The sequence below is a fragment of the Delphinus delphis genome, chromosome 16 (assembly GCF_949987515.2).
Source record: "Delphinus delphis chromosome 16, mDelDel1.2, whole genome shotgun sequence".
NCBI classification, from domain to species: Eukaryota; Metazoa; Chordata; class Mammalia; order Artiodactyla; family Delphinidae; genus Delphinus; species Delphinus delphis.
In genome coordinates, this window is record NC_082698.1 from 37095857 (window position 1) to 37119210 (window position 23354).

Genomic DNA, 23354 nt, shown 5'->3' on the forward strand with positions numbered 1-23354 from the left:
TTTGAAAATGACTGAGGGGGCTTCCCTGGTGGCGCAGTGGTTAAGAATCCACCTGCCAAGGCAGGGGACACAGGTTCGAGCCCTGGTCTGGAAGATCCCACATGCCGTGGAGCAACTAAGTCCGTGCGCCACAACTACTGAGCCTGCACTCTAGAGCCCGCGAGCCACAACTACTGAAGCCCGTACGCCTAGAGCCCGTGCTCCGCAACAAGAGAAGCCACCGCAGTGAGAAGTCTGCGCACTGCTAGGAAGAGTAGGCCCCGCTCGCTGCAGCTAGAGAAAGCCTGCGCACAGCAACAAAGACCCAACGCAGCCAAAAATAAATAAATAAATTTATTTTTTAAAAAAAAACAGACTGAATTTTGCAAAGCAAGACTGAATCATGAATATTTTTAGACATGGACTAAGCCACACCATGTGGTAACAAATATAGTCTAAGAATGAAAGATTTACCATCCTTGAACAGAACAAAGGTCTAATAAAAATCAAATCCAGGAATATTTATTGAACTATGCACAGTGTCTTAAGGCACATATTTTGTGAGGGAAGTAGTTGTATGTAGATATAGATTCTGAAGCCCTTAAACATCTCTTTCTACATTATTTAAGATCCATTCACATTGAACTGAGTTATCAGGTGACTGAGGATTGAAAGAAAAAACAAGTGAAACGTCACACATCAGTATACTTTCAACACATTGCCAGTATACCTTCAATTTGGTGTCAGAGTTTCGCAAAATTACCATGCCACGTAATTTATAAGTGTTGTCTCTGAAACTGTGAAAATTGGACAATTTTCTAAAGAAATAAATCCAGATTTATAAATGAGTTGGGTGATTGTCTAATAATACCTTTGTCAAGATCAAAGCATAATGTTTTATTATGCTCATGACATTTTAAAACTTTCTTCCCAGCATTTAATTTTTGAAGGCAGAAACCTGGGCCAGACATTTGAAACCAGAAGGTCTCCTAGCGGCAAGCTGTAAACTCTCAAACAAGCTTGGACTAGAACCTAGGTACTGAAATACACATGCATGCTTTACGCAATGCATATTGCATTAATTAGAAAACTCAAAATACCCTACAAAATTATCTTCTCTGACACTCAACTACAAAACTTGGCCTTTTCATCTCTATTTGTACATTGATTTTTCTTTTTCTTTTAAAGATTTTTTTTTTGATGTGGACCATTTTTAAAGTCTTTATTGAATTTGTTACAATACTGCTTCTGATTAATGTTTCAGTTTCTTGGCTGCGAGACATGTGGGATCTTAGCTCCCCGGCCAGGGAATGAACCCGCACCCGCGGCATTGGAAGGCGAAATCTTAACCACGGCACTGCCAGGGAAGTCCCTTCTTTTTCTCTTTTGGCTAAAGCAGCTTGGCTTCCTGAGGTAGTGTTATGTATCTGTAGCAATAAGGTGAAAACATCTAGCTTATTTTGTCAAATTCAACAACAATCCAGAGATTTAAGATCTGTGACCCCAATTTGTCATTTTATTTTATTGTTCCAAAAATGTGGCTCGTAGACAAAAAAATAAATGTTTTAAGGACATTTACCTGAATGACATAAAGAATGTCTAGATAATTTCTAGCTGTCAGGTAAAACCTACCCTTCAAGATGGCAGAACACACAATAGCACATGAAAAGTATGTTCACCCAATGAGTCATTTAATTAACTGAAAAAATTAAATGCCAGTTTTAGTGCCAAATGTAGAAAATCTAAAGGAATGTATACTGTATTTCTGCCTTCCCTTCTACTAATATGGTAGGTTTCCAATGCTGGAAATCTTTAAAGTCCTCCATTCATGTACGCCGGCCCCATCTTTCATGAGGTTTTTCCTAAGACTTGTCATTATCAGATGCTTCACAAGCTGACACTGACAGCTCCCTAGGAAATACTTGTCTCTTCCTGCTTCATCAGACGTATTATTTCATTGTACATACGGTGAGGAGCATCCAGACCCCAGATGAAATCCACGTGAGCCCATTCAGGAATGTTCTTATGGTAGATGATGTTGGTCGCCTCGGAGAGCAGTATTCTCACGTCTTCTGGATTTGAAAGCCAGTCCTGACCCCCAGTCCACGTTGCTGTAGGGACCGTCATGTCTCTAACTTTGTACCTTGCAGGAGCTGTCTAGAATAAAGGAATAGTTTTTAACTGTAGATAACATTTGGACTTCCAGACTCATAATTTACTTTTCTAATAAACACAGTAAATATGCCTTGTGTTGTAATGAAAGGTGCATGGGCACTAAAGCCATATAGAACTGCATTAAGAGTTTCTGCTCCAACCTCTGCTTGAAGGAAAAAAATTGACTTAGTCTCACTGAACCTCAGTTTCTTCATCTGCGAAATGGGGATGATATCTGAAATAATTTACTAGCTGAAATGAGAAAACATCTCAATTGCCTAGCACTTTAGGCGTTACATGTTCAATTCTTTTCCTTCCTATTAATAAATATTTAACACACAAAGTGCCTTTTAAAAGTTAACGCTCCTATCTTTTTCAAAGATAATTTCACAAAGTTTCATGAGGCCAGATTTGGAGATACTCTACAGAGAAAGGCAAGAGGATGGAACCTACTGAAAAGGACTTGGGTGTTCACAGGGGTTTTCTGTCCTAACAGAAAGCCCTTGGGGCACACCCAGCTTGGCTGTGTCTCCAGAAACATGGGGAAGTCCATGGCACTGGAACTCAGGGAGTTGGATCAAGAGGAGATAAAAATTAGATTCGGAGTCCAGTCCCACATCACCCAAAGAAGGTTATCTAGGATTCCTAATTCTTGAGAATTTCCCTTATTCGAACAGATCTGCTAGATCAAGCTGGCTGACTGAGAGCCCTGGAGGTTAACCAACACTCAGAGCTTTCAACAGACATGTCAAGGTCCACTTCTCACTCAGAAAATCCACCTGGAAGCCGGGGTTCCAATCCCGGCAGTCCTTGTTTCTCTTTGTGGCTTTTAAGAATTTGAAGTTATAGCATCTGATACTGTGAGTTATAATAAGACATATGTATGTGGTCTTCATCCACATTTGTGGTACAGAGCTCCTAATAACCCTCGGAGTTTCCTAAGTGACAGGAGCCATAAAGGTGTGTTTTGTGACGTTAATGAGGTGATTTTTTGAACAAGATGGGGGCTGATCTCCAGAAGTGGAGCCAAGCAAGTGATTAGAGAGTTGGAAATTTCAGTCCCATTCATGACCTCTGGAGAGGGGAGATGGGCTGGAAATTGAGTTCAATCGCCAGTGGCCAATGATTTAACCAGTTGGACCTCTCTAAGGAAGCCTCCACAAAACCCCAGAAGGACAGGGTTCAGAGCCTCCAGGTTGGTGAACACGTGCACATGTGGGGAGAGTGGCCCCATGGAGAAGACGTGGAAGCTCTGCTCCCCTTCCCTTGCTCAGTGCGTCTCTTTTATCTGGCTGATCCTGAGTTATATCCTTTTATAATAAACCAATAATCTAGTAAGTAAAGTGTTTCTCTGGGCCAATCTAGCAAATTAATCAAACCTCAGCCTGAGAAGGGGGTCATGGGAACCTCTGAATTATAGCCAGTGGGTCAGACACACAGGTGACAGCCTGGGCTTGCGATTGGCATCCGAACTGGAGGATAGTCTTGTGGGTCCGAGCCCTCAACCTGTGGGATCTGATGTTATCTCTGAGTAGACAGTGTCAGAATTGAGTTAAACTCTAAGTCACCCACCTGGTGTTGGAGAATTGCTTGTTCATGTGGAGAAACTCCCCTCCACATACATATACTGGAATTTGGTGGTCAGAGTAGAGTAACTTAGATACGAAGTTTTTTATAGAGTAACTTAGATACGAAAGGTTGGAATATTCGATGGAGCCTGTAATATGTTTTTCTCATCTAACAGATGAAAAGACTGAACTGAATGTCAGGTGTAGCTCTAAGGCTCTGTGAGTCTATGACACATTTTTGCATGTGTGTTTTCTCTTTCTTTCCATGACCATTTTCTGACACCTGCTCTGCACAAGTCACTTTCTCTCTAACTCATGACCTTAAATGTTAATAAATTAAATCTTATCTTGGAACTAGGATGCTTTCTCTAAAGATATATTTTAGGAAACAATGAAGAAGGATCTTAAAAATGTAGCTGGTACCTGTGATTGAGGGTTTGCTATTCAGAGGCACGACAGTGGTCTGTCCAATTTCCGAGACTTTTATATCTAGATATACAGAAGTACATCTACAGAAGTGGATGTTAAGTGTGATATGAGACTCTCAAAGATTAGCCTGTGTGTGTTTTCTGCTCCCTCCAGCTTTATGTGTGTAGTCAATATTTGCTTACATTCTCATACAAGCTAACCAATAATCTTCAGTGAAGGTTTTATGCTTAGAAAAGTTTAATACTCATTTCTAATTCTCCATAACTTTTGTTTTAAATTTTATTCCACAACATTGATTACACACATAGATTTTCTTGGGTAATATTGTTTTATATTTTTCACTTGCAAATTACAGATTCATTAAAAGTGTGACCAGGGAGAACTCTTACATGTAATCTAGTCCAGTAATTTTTATTTTAAAGAGAAAGAGATTGAGCCCTGAAGAATCAAAGCAGCCTACAACTACTGAGCCTGCCCACCACAACTACTGAGCCTGTGCACCTAGAGCCCGTGATCCGCAACAAGAGAAGCCACAGCGGTGAGAAGCCCACGCACCGCAACAAAGAGTATCCCCTGCTCATCTCAACGAGAGAAAGCCCTCGAAGAGCAACAAAGACCCAACACAGGCAAAAAAAGAAAAAGTCTCTTGGCTAAGCTTTGAACTTTTCCATTTTCAAATGAAGTCGAACCAGAACTAATTACTTTTTACTTGAATTCTTTCTTTTTCATATTCTTTTCCATTGTATTCCCTGTGCTGTATAGTAGGACATATTGTTGTTTATCCATGCTATATATAATAGTTTGCATCTGCTAATCCCAAACTCCCAATCTATCCCTCCCCCATCCCCTTCCCCACTTGGCAACTACAAGTCTGTTCTCTATGTCTGTGAGTCTGTTTCATAGATAAGTTCATTTGTGTCATATTTTAGATTCCACATATAAGTGATGTCATATGGTGTTTGTCTTTCTCTTTCTGACGTACTTCACTTAGTATGATGATCTCTATTGTCCATCCATGTTGCTGCAAATGGCATTATTTCATTCTTTTTTATGCCTGAGTAGTATTCCATTCTACTTGAATTCTTGTATTTTACTCCTATTTCTAGAATAAACGGCCAGTATAACTTCCCTCTCACACATTTCAAAAGGATATATTTTCAGCAGATGGTATTTGCTTTCGTTACCTGATTTCCTTTTTCCAGATTCTTGGTCTCACTGCCCCAGTCAAATGCCTGAAGTTCCCCAGAATTCACTGCCTAAAAGGAAACAAAAATTTACATGACATTCAAATGTGTCACGGGATAACGGTGGGAGGAGGGGTGAAAATGTGCTACCAAGTCTGCAATTGTGAGGGAAGCAGAGAACAAAGGCTGAGGCTGCTCTACGGTTCAACTTTAGGATAATCTTCGGGAGAGTGTAAAGGCAAGAATAAGGTCCTTTCAGGGAGAAAAATGTGCTATAGAAATACTTGACCACCATATTATACAACTCCAAAAAGTGTATCCCCATTGTAGTCTATGTAGGGGGATATCCTGCACAACTCTGTAGGCTACAATGGGAGAGCAACCCCGAGAGTTGTGCAACGTGATGATTCTGGGAGAAGATGACCAACATTTAATCCAGTGTAGAATTCTTGTTTGGTTTTGATTATAAAATCTCTCTCTCTCTCTCTCTCTCTGTGTGTGTCTCTCTCTCTCCCCCTCTCTCTCTGTCTCTTTCTCTCTCTTTCACACATGTACTAAAACATAACAATGACATTTCAAGAAAAATTTGACTAGGTTCTAAGTTGTTAGAAAAACAGATAGGACCAATATTTATGATTCATAGGTGTCATCATCACTATGAAAACTTTTTGCTCAAGTTAAAAGTCTCCCACTTTTTTTTTAACAAAGTTGTAGTTTTAGTAGGCGAGAATCTAAGGTTAGTGATGCTTAGCTCTCTGTCCTATGTACATTCTTATTTCCACAGCCAATTGGGGTCACTCTATAGTATCATCTATAATGAGCAATATTAGGTTCAGTGCTTCATCACATGTGAAAGAATAATTAGCAGTCACATTGTCCTTGAACTAATTCTGAAGGAACCCACCACACAGTGCCTAGAGACAGTTCCTGTGACTGGTAATCAGGACATTCTCTCCTGTGACCTCAGGTGAAATCTGCGGCACAAAGGACTCCTGTGAAAATCTCCTTGGGTAATTAGGTCCACATTTGCATTTTTATGACCACTTGGCCACACTGTCTTGCTGGAAGAGCCGAAAGGAGAATGTGGAAACTGATCTCCAGCCTCATCTTTGAGATGGCTAAAGACTGAGAAAGGTCTCACTTGAACCATCTGAATTCACACTTTTAAGGTCCGCTAGAGATGTCCTAGGGCCAATCCTTTCCTCCCATATCCTGAAAAGTTTCAGTGTTCTAGATCAAGCTCACAGTTGAAAAAGTGTTGACAGAATCACAAGTCATCTTGGAATAAATGTGAAATAACCCCTGGGCTGTCCAAAGGGCCTCCCCTAACTATTCCAGGCAAACTGCACAAAGACCCTTAACAAAGACCACAAATTCAGCATCCTTACCTGGCTCCAGTGCAGGATATTTTGCACAGATGTTCCAGCAGGTGTGTGAGCGACATATACATTTGCTCGGCTCTGTAATAAAGCATGAGTAGTTTGTGGGACGTGGAAAAACTCACAAGATGTGCACCTTGTCAAGACCAAATCTACAGGTTATCAGACTAAGAAATGGGAACATCATTAAAGTATCAGCAGTTATCTATGAAACAGGAATATACACATGCACATAAGTAAAAAAAATGTCACTAAATGTATCCTATATTCTTCATCAGAGAAAAGCTTCTCATTAGATATCTTGACTTCGTCTTTTAAAAAATTAAAGATGTAATTAAAGATGAAGGCTCAGGAGCTGGGCCTGTATTCAAATCTCACCTCTACTATATAACTGTTAGGTGAAATTGGGAACATTACTTAATCCACTAAGTCTAATCTATAAAGTGGGAATATTGATAATACCTGTGTCATAGGGTTGTTACGGGGACTAACAGCCTGGCATATAATAAAATGCTTATCAAAAGGTAGCTATTATTCGTATCATTAATTAAAGAGAAAAAAATCCTCAGGAATTAAAAACATGCTCCTCCAGCTGTTGGCAGATAGCTCGCTCGCTGTCTGGTGTCCTTGGGGGTATTCCTCCCTCTGCAGAGAGCTGCTCTGCCCAGTATCTCCCGATTACTGGTGTCTGCATTAAATGACTAGTTGATATTGGGGTATAAAGACCCAGCCCTCTGATGCTAACTTGGGACAATTCTGAAAGGTCATCCCATTTTCACAAGTCCCTAGAGGATCAACTGAGATTCCCACTGGGACTGCATCACAGCTGGACTTTTTTTTATCCACCAAATCCCGTTTCCTTCCCTTCTCTAGATGTTATCCCAAGGACCTAACCCCAAATCATTCTGCACATGAATCTCCATCTCACAGTATGCTTCCTGGGGAACCCACTGTCACACTCATCAAGTTGTAGCTATGCCTTAGTCAAACCGAAACTCCCAGACAGCCTATCACAGGACTTAAGCTACAAGCTGGAAGCACCCGAGTAGAAAGAAGAAGTAGGTGACGCATGGCAGTTTTGACTTCTGGGTTGACTTTTGACTTCTGGGTTTGACTTTTGACTTCTGGGTTCTAATCATATTTTTTTGCATCTGTTGATTCACTGTAGTAAAGCTGCTTTCAGACCTCTTCGATCTTTAATCTATGAAGTTAATGTGTAGTCATGCCCTTGTGTTAACCTTGACTCAGACCATGTTGAAGCGTTTTCCACATATTATTACGATTTGAAGAAAACGGAGTTTCTTGGAGTATCGTTTCTCTAAGTCTTCCCTGGCATTAGCTCATCCTCAAGGAGTGAGACTAATAACTCCTCACTTTGCTTTGGGACAGTGAGAATTCACTAGGCTCTCACTTACCATGTTCATGTTGTTCGTGTTAAATCCTCCCAGGAGTAACATGATGTTGCTACAGATCTGATCAATAATCACCTGGCCGCAAAGGTAAATAACAAACAGTCTGAGAAATCTGGTCTGGTAGAGAAATTCTTTTTTACCAAACAATCCCTGTAAAAATATGAAATGGAATAGTCATTACATTACAGTCAAAAGAAGTGTCTCTAACGTAAAAGTGTATGTCCTAGCAAATGGGTTGGAAAACGCTTGTGCATAGACAAGGAATTTTCTGAGGAGTCACACACCTTGATCATCACATCTGGCAGCAACAAAAATTTGGCCCCAGGGCTTTTTGCATGTTTAACAGTAGCTATGGGTGCTAAAGCAAAGTACATTCTTATTTTCTGAGCCAGCTCTGGCATGGTGGAAAATGCAATAAAGCCTGCAAAAGAGAAATCTGTCAGCATGGATGTTGAATATCCTAGAACTAATAAAGTGCTTATTTTACTTTTATCAAGATATTTCAGCAATTACGTGTGACTGTGTTTTAACTCTCCTTTGAAACTCTAAGCTCCTTGACATGGAAAAGCAACAGCAGCAACAAATGCTCTGTGTTCCCTCTGACATTTAGATACTTGTTGCCCAGTACTAGGTTCTCAGTGAATTATTAAATTAAATTAGTCAGTCCAATAACATGGACTTTGAGAGGTAACTATATGTTAGACACTTTGCAGGAGTCTTTCATGGTTGTTGTTTAATTCTCAGATTCTTGGGGGTATTTTTTTTTTTTTTTTTTTTTTTTGCGGTACGCGGGCCTCTCACTGTTGTGAGAGCACAGGCTCCGGACGCGCAGGCTCAGCGGCCATGGCTCATGGGCCCAGCCGCTCCGCGGCACGTGGGATCCTTCTGGACCGGGGCATGAACCAGTGTCCCCTGCATCGGCAGGCGGACTCTCAACCACTGCGCCACCAGGGAAGCCCCTTGGGGGTATTTTTAATAAATCTTTACAGTGAGAGAAATCGAGAGTTAAAGAAATAGTCTTGTTTATTGATAAGAAGCACGTTATGTAACACAATGGGTGTTGAGATAGCAGAGTTTTGCTTGTTTTCCTGGATCTCTAACTTTTCCGGAACCCAAATTGGAACATAATCTAGTGGACAAGTTGTCTAATGAACTGGATTCCAACTCTTATTTCTGCCATAGACTAGGTATGGGACACTGGTTAAGTCAAGGTATAGGCTTCTATACCTGTAAAATAGAGACTAATTCTCCCAATTACAAAGGGACAATCTCTTTGGAGCCATTGGGAGGAAAAGGCTATCATATACAGCCAGGGCATGCCCACTATATTTGAAATACTATGTGTCTATTTCAAAAGAGCCTGTATACTCTCTGTTTAAGCTGATATTTGCAGGTTGTGGAGAAGGGTGGGCAGAGAGAAGCTAGAATCCCGTGACCCTGAAGGGGTATATCTCCGGATAAGGCCAGATCAGAGAGAAGCGTGCGACGCCTGATCCCAGGCTTGGCTGTGCGCCATTTGCTCACGTTTCTTCTGAGTATACAAACCTGATTTTTTTGGAACCTACCCATGGTGGTACCCTGTGAATAGCCGACATAATAGATATTTTCCTGGCCCGTTTTCTGCAAAATAAAGTCTATGACTGCAGGAAGGTCAAACCTAGCCATCTCATCATAACTACAAGGGGAAAAGACAAAGTTATATGAAAAATTATAATCAGAACAAACAAAAGCAGCCCCCATGGTTTACAAACAATGCCTTGAATTGTTGACCCCATCAGCTTGTTACTGTGCCCCTTACAAGACTCAGAATGGACTTGTTTCAAACCTGTGACGCATGGGTGCCTCTGGGGTCACAGGCTGTTAGCAAACTGCTGTTTTCTCTAGATATTATCCTAGAGAAATAACCATCTTAATGAACATTTAGTGAGCATAAGCTCCACCCGCTGGTGGAGGTGTCCTCTTATTCTATTAGCAGAACAGCACAGGGCCATTCAGATTCTTTATATGAAAAGTATTAAAGATGCTGCAGGGGCCTTTCTCTGGTGAAATGGATAAAGAGAAAGTTGAATATCAATAGGTAATTTAAATAAAAACACTAAAAAACTTTTGTAAGAGTGTGAGAGATGTGTTAATCAAATTGATGGTCCCTAAGGCTTATTAGTTCCTCGTATATTTTTAATACTGCCTGGCCTCGTCTCCTTCTGGGGGTACTAGTCCTTTCCTTGTCATCACTCAGGGAAGAGTTAGTCCCAGGATATTCATCTGAAAGGAAAGGAACCTACACTTCTCCCATTCCAGTCTCAATCACCTAACACCAACCACTATTCTCATCCCATTCACCAGACTAGCCTTCTACTTGGGGAACCCAATTTACATAATCCAAAGAATCACTAGTCAGTTAAGCCAATCGGGAGATATTATGTTGGGACACTGATGAGCCAACCAAAGTAAATTATCTACATACCAGAAGCCATAATTCTTTTTTTTTTTAACATCTTTATTGGGGTCTAATTGCTTTACAATGGTGTGTTAGTTTCTGCTTTATAACAAAGTGAATCAGTTATACATATACATATGTCCCCATATCCCCTCCCTCTTGCATCTTCCTCCCTCCCACCTCCCTATCCCACCCCTCTAGGTGGTCACAAAGCATCGAACTGATCTCCCTGTGCTATGCGGCTGCTTCCCACTAGCTATCTATTTTATGTTTAGTAGTGTATATATGTCCGTGCCACTCTCTCACTTCGTCCCAGCTTACACTTCTCCCTCCCCATATCCTCAAGTCCATGCTCTAGTAGGTCTGTGTCTTTATTCCCGTCTTACCCCTAGGTTCTTCACGACATTCTTTTTTTTTTCTTAGATTCCATATATATGTGTTAGCATACGATATTTGTCTTTCTCCTTCTGACTTACTTCACTCTGTATGACAGACTCTAGGTCTATCCACCTCACTACAAATAGCTCAATTTCATTTTTTTTTATCAGAAGCCATAATTCTTTACCCAGTTCTCCCAAAGCCATCCACGTCCACCTCCACTCTCAAGATTTTCATATACCTGAAAGCCCAGAACTCATCTTGGTCTATGGAGAGGGTCTTGTGTTTCCGAGACCAGGTGTTTCCCCTGCTGTTCCCTAGCCACACATCAAAACCCGCATCCGCCAGAATGAAGCCCAGGCTGTTGTTGGGCAGGTTGGAAATCCAGCTGCTGGCATCTCCAAGCAGGCCATGCTGCAGTAACACCACAGGCCTGGGACCTACAAAGAAGTGAATTTCAACAGCGTGAAATATTCTACGCCTTTCTCGTTATCCCTTAAGGTGCGAAAGATTTCAAGTTAGACAAACCTGTGTTCGAATCTTGATTCATCTGCTTGTTAGCTTGATTATCTTGGCCAGTTACTTAAACTTTCTGTGCCTTGATTGCCTCGTGAAAAAAATAGTATTTTTGTTATGATTAAATAAAATAATACACAAGAAGCAGATGGCACAACGTATGGACACCAAGGGGGGAAGCGGGGGTGGGAGTGGTGGTGGTGGTGGGATGAATTGGGATATTGGGATTGATGTATATACACTAACATGTATAAGACAGATAAGTAATAAGAACCTGCTGTATAAAAAATAATAAAATTCAAAAAAAAAAAGCAGATGGCACAATGCCTGGCACAGAGAAAGAATCAATAAAGTTTGGCCTCTATTGTTGCTTTTGTGTAGTTATTATTATTACTAGACATGTCTGGGATCAGAGAAAATTGGAAGTGCCCCAGGAGGTAGTATAATATAATGATTAAGATAATTATATATAATAATCATAGCTACTATATATTAATAAAAAGAAATTATGTTATTATATATTAATATATTATTTATATATTATAGAATTATACATGAATATATGTGTATATATTAATGTTACAATATAAATAATATATACTATATAACATTTCTATTAACGTAAAATTAATATACAATATAAAATTAATATATATTATATAGTATTATAGAGTATATATACTTATTGACATACTGTTAATATACACACATATACACACACTTATAAAAATACATATATAAAAAAATAAAAAAAATACATATATACACAAATATATTTAATATATTATATATTTGCTATATTAATAATAAACAAACATATATTATATATAATTATTAATATTGCCATATATATACAGATATGTGTATATATATGTGTGTGTATATATATTACCACATATATACATATATATGTGTATATATGTTAATATTACCATATATATACATATATGTGTGTTTGAGTGTATACATACATATGTGTGTGTGTGTGTGTGTGTGTGTGTATATATATATATATATATATATATATATATGTATATATATGTAATGGTTTGATGATTACGGGCCCTCATGTGAAAAGGACCCACAAGCCAACCTGATAAAATAAAAGTTTAAAAAGTATTATTTTTTAAGAAAATTATTTATTTTGTTTTTGGCTGTGTTGAGTCTTCATTGCCGCATGTGGGCTTTCTCTAGTTGCGGCGAGTTGGGACTACTCTTTGTTGTGACGTGCAGGCTTCAAACTGTGGTGGCTTCTCTTGTTGCAGAGCACGGGCTCTAGGAGCAAGGGCTTCAGTAGTTGTGGCTCGCAGGCTCAGTAGCTGTGGCTCACAGGCTCTAGAGCACAGGCTCAGTAGTTGTGGCGCATTGGCTTAGTTGCTCCGCGGCACGTGGGATCTTCCAGGACCAGAGCTCAAACCCATGTCCCCTGCATTGGCAGGAGGATTCTTAACCACTGCGACACCAGGCAAGTACCTAAAAAGTCTTTTGTCACAAGCTTATAGACATCTTTCAATTGTTTTCAGGATGAATTTCACTGGCCCTCTTTTTTTTTTAACATCTTTATTGGAGTATAATTTCTTTACAATGTTGTGTTAGTTCCTGCTATATAACAGAGTGAATCAGCTATACATATACATATATCCCCATATCCCCTCCCTCTTGCGTCTTCCTCCAACCCTCCCTATCCCACCCCTCTAAGTGGTCACAAAGCACCGAGCTGATCTCCCTGTGCTATGTGGCTGCTTCCCACTAGCTATCTAGTTTACATTTGGTAGTATATATATGTCCATGCCACTCTCTCACTTCGTGCCAGCTTACACTTGCCCTTTCCCGTGTCCTCAAGTCCATTCTCTACATCTGTGTCTTTATTCCTGTCCCACCCCTAGGTTCTTTAGAATCTTTTTTTTTTTTAATTCCATATATATGTGTTAGCATATGGTATTTGTTTTTCTCTTTCTGACTTACTTCACTCTGTATGACAGTCTCTAGGTCCATCCACCTCACTACATAAAACTCAAGTTCGTTTCTTTTTATGGCTGAGTAATATTCCATTGTATGTATGTGAGCATCTTCTTTATCCATTCATCTGTTGATGGACACTTAGGTTGCTTCCATGTCCTGGCTATTGTAAATAGTGCTGCAATGAACACTGTGGTACATGACTCTTTTTCTTTTTTTTTTTTTTTTTTGTGGTACGCGGGCCTCTCACTGTTGTGGCCTCTTCCGTTGCGCAGCACAGGCTCCAGACGTGCAGGCTCAGCAGCCATGGCTCACGGGCCTAGTTGCTCCGTGGCATGTGGGATCTTCCCAGACCGGGGCATGAACCCATGTCCCCTGCATCGGCAGGCGGACTCTCAACCACTGCACCACCAGGGAAGCCCCATGACTCTTTGAATTATGGTTTTCTCAGGGTATATGCCCAGTAGTAGGATTTCTGGGTCATATGGTAGTTCTATTTTTAGTTTTTTAAGGAACCTCCGTACTGTTCTCCATAGTGGCTGTACCAATTTACATTCCCACCAACAGTGCAAGAGGGTTCCCTTTCCTCCACACCCTCTCCAGCATTTATTGTTTGTAGATTTTTTGATGATGGCCATTCTGACCTGTGTGAGGTGATACTTCATTGTAGTTTTGACTTGCATATCTCCAATGATTAGTGATGTTGAGCATCTTTTCATGTATTTCTTGGCCATCCGTATGTCTTCTTTGGAGAAATGTCTATTTAGGTCTTCTTCCCATTTTTGGATTGGGTTGTTTGTTTTTTGATATGGAGCTGCATGAGCTGCTTGTATATTTTGGAGATTAATCCTTTGTCAGTTGCTTTTTTTGAAAATATTTTCTCCCATTCTGGGGGTTGTCTTTTATTCTTCTTTATGGTTTCCTTTGCTGTGCAAAAGCTTTTAAGTTTCATTAGGTCCCATTTGTTTATTTTTGTCTGTATTTCCATTTCTCTAGGAGGTGGGTCAAAAAGAATCTTGCTGTGATTTATGTCATAGAGTGTTCTGCCTATGTTTTCCTCTAAGAGTTTTATAGTGTCTGGCCTTACATTTAGGTCTTTAATCCATTTTGAGTTTATTTTTGTGTATGGTGTTAGGGAGTATTCTAATTTCATTCTTTTACATGTAGCTGTCCAGTTTTTCCAGCACCACTTATTGAAACAGCTGCCTTTTCTCCATTGTATATTCTTGCCTCCTTTATCAAAGATAAGGTGACCATATGTATGTGGGTTTTTCTCTGGGCTTTCTATCTTGATCCACTGATCTGTATTTCTGTTTTTGTACTAGTACCATAGTGTCTTGATTACTGTAGCTTCGCAGTATGGTCTGAAGTCAGGGAGCCTGATTCCTCCAGCTCTGTTTTTCTTTCTCAATTGCTTTGGCTATTCGTGGTCTTTTGTGTTTCCATACAAATTGTGAAATTTTTTGTTCTAGTTCTGTGAAAAATGCCATTGGTAGTTTGATAGGGATTGAGTTGAACCTGTAGATTGCTTTGGGTAGTATAGTCATTTTCACAATGTTGATTCTTCAAATCCAAGAACATGGTATATCTATCCATCTGTTTCTATCTTCTTTAATTTTTTTCATCAGTGTCTTATAGTTTTCTACATACAGGTCTTTTGTCTCCTTCAGTAGGTAGGTATTTTATTTTTTTTGTTGCAATAGTAAATGGGAGTGTTTCCTTAATTTCTCTTTCAGTTTTTTCATCGTTAGTGTATAGGAATGCAAGAGATTCCTCTGCATTAATTTTGTATCCTGCTACTTTACCAAATTCATTGATTAGGTCTAGTAGTTTTCTGGTAGAGTCTTTAGGATTCTCTATGTATAGTATCATGTCATCTGCAAACAGTGACAGCTTTACTTCTTCTTTTCTGATTTGGATTCCCTTTATTTCTTTTTATTCTCTGATTGCTGTGGCTAAAACTTCCAAAACTATGTTGAATAACAGTGGTGAGAGTGGGCAGCCATGTCTTGTTCCTGATCTTAGTGGAAAGTGTTTCAGTTTTTCACCACTGAGAACGATGTTGGCTGTGGGTTTGTCAGATATGGCCTTTATTATGCTGAGGTAAGTTCCCTCTACGCCTACTTTTGGAGAGTTTTTATCATAAATGGGTACTGAATTTTGTCAAAAGCTTTTTCTGCATTTATTGAGATGATATATGGTTTTTATCCTTCACTTTGTTAATATGGTGTATCACATTGATTGATTTGCATATATTGAAGAATCCTTGCATTCCTGGGAGAAACCCCACTTGATCATGATGTATGATCCTTTTAATGTGCTGTTGGATTCTGTTTGCTAGTATTTTGTTGAGGATTTTTGCATCTATGTTCATCAGTGATATTGGCATGTAGAAAGCTGGAGTAGCAATTCCCATATCAGATGAAATGGACTTTAAAATAAAGACTATTACAAGAGACAAAGAAGGACACTACATAATGATCAAGGGATCAATCCAAGAAGAGGATATAGCAAATGTAAATATTTATGCACCCAACATAGGAGCACCTCAATACATAAGGCAAATGCTAACAGCCATAAAAGGGGAATCGACAGTAACACAATCATAGTAGGAGACTTTAACACCTCACTTACACCAATGGACAGATCATCCAAAATGAAAATAAATAAGGAAACACAAGCTTCAAAGGACATATTAAACAAGATGGACTTAATTGATATTTATAGTACATTCCATCCAAAAACGACAGAATACACTTTCTTCTTAAGTGCTCATGGAACATTCTCCAGGATAGATCATATCTTGGGTCACAAATCAAGCCTTGGTAAATTTAAGAAAATTCAAATTGTATCAAGCATTTTTTCCAACCACAATGCCATGACAGTAGCTATCAATAACAGGAAAAAAAACTGTAAAAAATACAAACACATGGAGGCTAAAAATTATGCTACTAAATAACCAAGAGATCACTGAAGAAATCAAAGAGGAAATCAAAAAATACCTAGAAACAGATGACAATGGAAACACGACGACCCAAAACCTATGGAATGTAGCAAAAGCAGTTCTAAGGGAAGTTTATAGCAATACAATCCTACCACAAGAAACAAGAAAAATCTCAAGTAAACAACCTAACCTTATACCTAAAGCAATTAGAGAAAGAAGAGCAAAAAAACCCCCCCAAAGTCAGCAGAAGAAAAGAAATAATAAAAATCAGATCAGAAATAAATGAAAAAGAAATGAAGGAAATGATAGCAAAGATCAATAAAACTAAAATCTGGTTCTTTGAGAAGATAAACAAAATTGATAAACCATTAGCCAGATTCATCAAGAAAAAAAGGGAAAAGACTCAACTCAACAGAATTAGAAATGAAAAAGGAGAAGTAACAACTGACACTGCAGAAATACAAAGGATCATGAGAGATTACTACAAGCAACTCTATGCCACTAAAATGGACAACCTGGAAGAAATGGACAAATTCTTAGAAAAGCACAACCTTCCAAGACTGAACCAGGAAGAAATAGAAAATATAAACAGACCAATCACCAGCATTGAAATTGAAACTGTGATTAAAAATCTTCCAACAAACAAAAGCCCAGGACCAGATGGCTTCACAGGCGAATTCTATCAAACATTTAGAGAAGAGATAACACCCATCCTTCTCAAACTCTTCCAAAATATTGCACAGGGAGGAACAGTACCACACTCATTCTACGAGACCACCATCACCCTGATACCAAAACCAGACAAAGATGTCACAAAAAAAGAAAACATTGGCCCTCTTTCTGAAGAGATGGTTAGAGATCTTTTTTTCCTTCATGGCTGGGAGATTTCTTCCTTAAAGAGGCCAACGGGTGCTGCAAGAACAACATCAGACACTAGAGGGGAGTATTCGGCACCGACTGGACCTTAAAGGCTGATACCTTGAACTCCAATCGCCTGGGCAATGAGTGAACAGTCTAAGTAAACAGGACGTGAGAAAACAAAACTCCTTCCATGAATAGGCACTGCAGGTGACCCCTAAGCTTATGAACTGCCACAGTCTTCCGATTTGTGGAGCTTAGTGAAAAAGTTCTCTCTGTGTCTCCAGGCTATACATGTATTTATATAAAATTCATTCATTCATTCCACATATATTTATTCGCACCTGCCATGTGCTTGGCACTCTTTTAGGTACTTTTTATAGCCTTGAACAAAATCGATAAATTTTCTGTGCCTTCTGAGTTTACATTCTGGTTGGGAGAGACAGATAATAAACAAACAAGCAAATATCTATCATATCAGTGGTGCTATAAGGAAAATTAAGCAGGATTAGGGGCTAAATTTCAGTAGCTGGCAAGGGCTTACAATTTTGAATAGGGTGGTCAAAGGAAGAATGGGAAAGAGAAGGCCTGAAAGAGGGGCCAAGGCAAACTGCGTGGATATCTGATGAAACAGTGGTGCAGAAGGAGAACTGCAAGTTCAAAGGCACTGAGATAAGGGCATGCTGGACATAGATAAGGCATGGCTGTTCAGCTGGTGTAAAAATAGCTGGTTTTCAAAAAGCTGCACAAATATAAATTGGAATAAAATAGAACCCTGCAGCTTCTTTATACCAAAGCCCAATAGCATTCACCCAGCATTTTCTGGTCCTAGGTAAGAGCATGGGCTACACTGGCTGACAAATCTTAATTTGAGTGCAGGTTTTGCAGCGTACTAGCAAGGACTAGCAAAGACTCTCTGGGCGAGTTACTTAACTTCCGTGAGTGGCAGTTTCTCAGGATTATTGTGAAACTTATACGAGACTAATACAAATAAAGCACTTAGCACTGTACCTGGCATACAGAAAGAATGCAATAAAGAGTTACATTATCTGTACACATGACCGATAATGTAGTTGCTGCTATAAACATAGAGCTAGAGTATTAAAAGGAATAGAGCCAAATAGAGATGAAGGATGGGCAATAGTGTACTATTACACTTTAATAGTAATGAAGGTGAATTTCTTAAAAGCCAACAATAGCCAAAAATCCCATACAGGGAAAAAACAGGATTATACGGAAACACGTACCAAAAATTTTAAATGTACACATAGTGCCCAATTCTTTAAAAGACTTTAGTGAAAAGCTGGGCAATGTCTTAAATATTTAAAGGGCTGTCTGGATGGGGAATATAGAGTGTGCTAGGGTGGGCGTCAGATGCCATGGCAGAGTCTGCATTCTTCATGAGCAAGGGTTGGCGTCACCTGCTGAAGAGATCATCAGTGGATATTCTAGAATATCTATATTGGAGGGGTTTGGGGAATGAATTAAATACTAGAAGGGATCAAGAAATGAACTTTTCTTGAAGGTGTTTTTTGAAAAGCAAACACTATGTTTATTTGAAATAATTGGGGATAGGGCAGTGGTGATGGGGACGGTGAGGTAGCTGAAGGCATCTTTTGGCTGGAACAATGGGCCCAGTCTGTACCAAGAGCCCAGGCTCCCTCTACACACTCAAATCACAAGGAGGTGTTTAATGTAGGAAGGATTGCTATGTTGGGGTAACATAGGGTGAACCATACCTGTCTTCTTAAGTTGCACTAGGCCCTGAGGAATCCTGTTAACAGAAAGGATATACCCATCTTCTGTTGCAACTTCATACTCCTCACAGGGATAACCTTTATGTTGGATGATTTCACTCTATGGAAAAAACACAATTTTTTTTTGAGTTCAGTTCTGTATGGTTATGTTCTCAATGATTATAAGGTAAAAAGTAGATTCCTTGATGCTGGAAGAGATAGACAAGAAATTCCTTGCTTTTCACTAGCTAATTATGTTACTGTAAAAAAAATTCGCAAACCCTCTCCAGTGCTCATTTTCTTTGTCTTTAATGTAGAGATTGAACTAGAAGGGTAGTTCTTAATGTGGGCTCTGGACCAAGAGCATAGCATCACTTGGGCACTTGGTAACAATAGCAAATGGTCAGTCTCCACTCAAACCTATTGAAATGGGAACTCTGGGGCTGGGGTCCAGCAATTTGTGTCTTAACAAGCTCCTTAGAAAATTCTGATGCACTCTAATATTTGAGAACCACTGGAAAAGAACACTGATTCCAAAACCTCGGTGTGTGTCAGAAACATCTGGGACACTTAAACATAAATATTCCTGGACCCACTTCGGGTTAAGAACCAGGGAATTCCAGTGCAGCCAGTGGGACAGGACAGCTTATGAGAACCCCTGGTCCATGTATTCCTTAAGGTTCTTTTCAGCTCTAAAACCACAGACTCAAGAGCAGTACAGTCATTCCTCAGTATCTGTGAGGAATTGGTTCCAAGACACCCCATAGATACCAACATCTGAGGATGGTCAAGTCCCTTACATAAAATGGGGTAGTATGTCGGTCCTCCGTATTGGCGAATTCCGCATTCACGGATACGGAGGGTTGACTGTAGTTCTTAACACTTTTAGGTTAAGGATCCCTCAGTGAATTTGAGGAGAATATAGAAATGGATATACACATGGACGCACTATATACTTTCAGTGGTTTCAGATTTCCTGTTTCCTATATATGGACTCCTGGTTAAGGACCCCTACTCCATACAGTTGTTACATACAGAAACTCTTTGTAAAATATAAAGCTGCTGGTCTTCCCTGGTGGTGCAGTGGTTGAGAGTCCGCCTGCCAATGCAGGGAACACGAGTTCGTGTCCCGGTCCGGGAAGATCCCACATGCCGAGAAGCGGCTGGGCCTGTGAGCCATGGCCGCTGAGCCTGCGCGTCCGGAGCCTGTGCTCCGCAACGGGAGAGGCCGCAACAGTGAGAGGCCCACGTACGATAAAAATAAATAAATAAATAAATAATATATATATATATAAAGCTGCTGCGATCTCCTCAGTATCCTCAGTTTCTGCCTACTGTAGTTACTTAGAGAAGGAGGGAATTATTTCTATTAGCTGCTGCTTTTAAAGGAACAAAAGAGGAGAAAGCTAAATGCCCAGTGTAGTATACAAGACAAAAGGGCATAATAGTTAAGAGAAAGGCCCTGGGGTCTCACTGCTTGGGTTTTTAAATCCTGGCTCTCACACTAATGCATAAACTAACTGTGTGGTCTTAGGAAATTTAGTTAACTTGTCCCTATTCCTCAGTTTATTCGTCTGTAAAGTAGGTATACCAGTGGTTTATACTCCTTGGGATTATTGCAAAGAATGTAAAAAGATAACGCACATATGACACTAACAAGATTGGCTGGCACGTAGTAGGGACTCAAGGAGCATTAGCTACTACTATAATTAAAAATCACCCCCACCCTCCCTTTCAAGTAACTCCTATTCACCTTTCAGAATTCAGGTTAAGAAACCTTTCTTCAGAAAAACTTTCCTAAATTCCCTAAGTCCCCCTATTTTATGTTTTCTTCTTTGATTTCACTTCTCTTGCGATTAGTTTTGAGTGATTAGGAATTGAGTGTCTGTCTTCTCTGCTGGATTGTAAACTCCATGAAATCAGGGCACTTAGATCTCTCTGTAACCTCAGTGCATAACACAGTATCAGGGCCAAATAGGTGCTCAACTAACACTAGCTAGAAAAATACCTGAATGAGGACAGTTGTATACCAAAATACAGAATAAATTCTATCCATATATATTAGTACTCAGAGTCAAACCCATTCAGACTCTAAGCACTTTTTATTCTACTTCATTTAATTTATATGAGAGATTACAAGAATTTTCTATCTTACTTTGCCTCTCCATGTATGACTGCTAAATAGCAGAGTCCAATTCATTGGATTTTAGTCTTAGAGCTCCTGAAGCCCAAACAGTGTGTAGGTGCTGGCCACGCCCAGTGGGTGAGGCCCAGGGAGATTGGCTCTACCTACAACTAAAGAGATCCCCTTCACTTAACGACCTAGAGGAATTTGTATGGAAACGGCCCTTAAGGATATACACCAATTTGCTAACTATCTGGACAAACCATCAAAAGACAGTCAATAGTTGGAATGGTCAAAAGAAACCTGATATTTGGCATTCATGTAGATTCAGAATATTTCTATAGCCTGTCAGAGTTTTAGAATTCATTCAAGGAGGCTTCTGTAAACAAGGTCTTAAATCTGTATAAAAGCATGTTAAATCTATGATAAATGTATGGAGCATGAACATTACACACAGTCACCTCACTCAGCTGGAGGTAGCCTCTCCTTCCCTGGGAGGGTTTATTGCATAGTTGTCACAATTATAAGCTTTGTGCTCTGGCAGACTCCGGATTTAAATTCTAGCTCTACCACCTACCAGGGGTGTGGCCTGATTTGAGTTGTTTCACCTCTTTAATCTCAGTTCCTTGATTGGAAAAATGAGTATGGTCCTATCTATGGAATAGGGCAGTGAAGATAAAATCAAAAGCTTTTTCTGACCTATTGAGATGATCAAAAAAAAAAGAGAGAGATAAAATCAAACAGTATCTCTACAGCTTTCATCACAATGTCTGCTATGGGATAAATATAACTATATGGTGGACATTGTTACAATTCAACTAAGAATGTGAAAGTAAGCCAAAAAGTGTTCTCTGAGATACCTAGAAATTTCACTTCATTCATGAAATTTACTCATAGGAGGACCTCTCTAGCATTCATAGGGGTCCTTTTACTTCTAGACCACAGAGTTACCAGCTCAAACCAGGATTAGATAGATTAGGGTGGCACAGGGTGTTACTAGAAGTGACTGTCCTGAGAGTATGAAAGGAGATCTAACATCTTTCTAATATTGGAAGAAGTAGAAAAAGAACAGAAAGCACAGACAACGTGGAAATAATCATGGGTCTGAGCTTGACCCAAGATACTGCAATGATTTAACCGCTCCTGGAATGAGCCTAAGAATTCAAGAAAAAGTTAAACTGTGTTTGAAGCTCAAAGGGATTAAGTCATTTGCCTAAGTTTACTGAAATTGTTGAAGATGAACCCATGTTTACCCACACCCAACTTAGTGTTCTTTCCAGTACAATATGTTAATTTACAACTATGTTCTACTAACAGAAATCACCACCACATATAAATATAATATATAATGCAGATAATACACGGAGACAAACAATAACATGTAAGGTACTTTGTTTCCCCCCAAATATGGAAAATCCCAACTTACAACATTCATGAATGCTTCTGGGTCCACAGCTTTAGTTGGCATATGTCCTGAATTCACATTTCTCTGGAACAAATGTGCCACCAGAATCAGAAGCCACATCTCGTTTCTGTGTGAAACAATCCACTCTCTTGACAAGATTTTTGACATGGTCCAACATCTGCATTTATCTGTTCTTGGTAATATAACAACTGATTCTAAAGTCAGAAGAATCTGTAGGTTTAAAAACTCTTTCATGTATTTTCCAGCTGTAATTTCTTCTCCAAATTCCGAAGCAAAGTAAACAAGCTTGGTTGACAGGAACAAAAGAACGTAAAGTAGAATTGAAACAACATCCAGGATGTCCCAGTACTATCTGGCTCCGCCCACTCCCTCAAACAGCTTGGTGTGTAGAAAGAACTTTCTTTGATGCAACCTGGAGTTATGTGATATGATACAACTCATAAAATCCCTGTTCATCAACAGGTAATATGCACCATAGGAAGCATCATTTTCTTTTTTTCCTAGTTCTTTAAAAAAAATTGTTTTCTTGGAGTATAGTTGATTTACAATGTGGTACCAGTTTCAGGTGTTCAGCAAAGTGAATCTGTTATACGTATACATATATCCACCCTTTTTTAGATTCTTTTCCCATATAAGCCATTATGGAGTATTGAGTAGAGTTCCCTGTGCTGTACAGTAGGTCCTTATTAATTATCTATTTTATATACAGTAGTGTGTATATGTCAATCCCAATCTTCCAATTTATCTCCCCCCTTTATCCCCTGGTAACCATAAATTTATTTTTTACACCTGTAGAAAATTGTAACTCTATTTCTGTTTTGTAAATAGGTACAAATATCATATGATATTGCTTATATGTGGAATTTGAAA

At 39.4% G+C, this 23354-nt stretch overlaps 1 protein-coding gene across 2 annotated transcripts; it reads right to left on the reverse strand.

The window, feature by feature from the left end:
- Positions 1-1205: 1205 nt before the first annotated feature.
- LOC132439824 (lipase member M) lies at positions 1206-22691 on the reverse strand. 2 transcript variants are annotated; one of them, XM_060034523.1, is made up of 9 exons: positions 22485-22691; positions 18937-19054; positions 11162-11360; positions 9671-9780; positions 8390-8526; positions 8109-8255; positions 6703-6774; positions 5315-5386; positions 1206-2136 (listed from the first exon to the last, which is right to left on the reverse strand). In XM_060034523.1, exons 1-9 carry the CDS (start codon positions 22629-22631, stop codon positions 1891-1893), a joined length of 1248 nt encoding a protein of 415 aa, XP_059890506.1. In that variant the 5' UTR covers positions 22632-22691; the 3' UTR covers positions 1206-1890. The 2 variants fall into 2 exon arrangements, with proteins under 2 accessions (XP_059890506.1, XP_059890507.1); XM_060034524.1 differs by lacking the exons at positions 18937-19054; positions 22485-22691 and adding an exon at positions 11449-11549.
- Between the last annotated feature and the right edge of the window lie 663 nt (positions 22692-23354).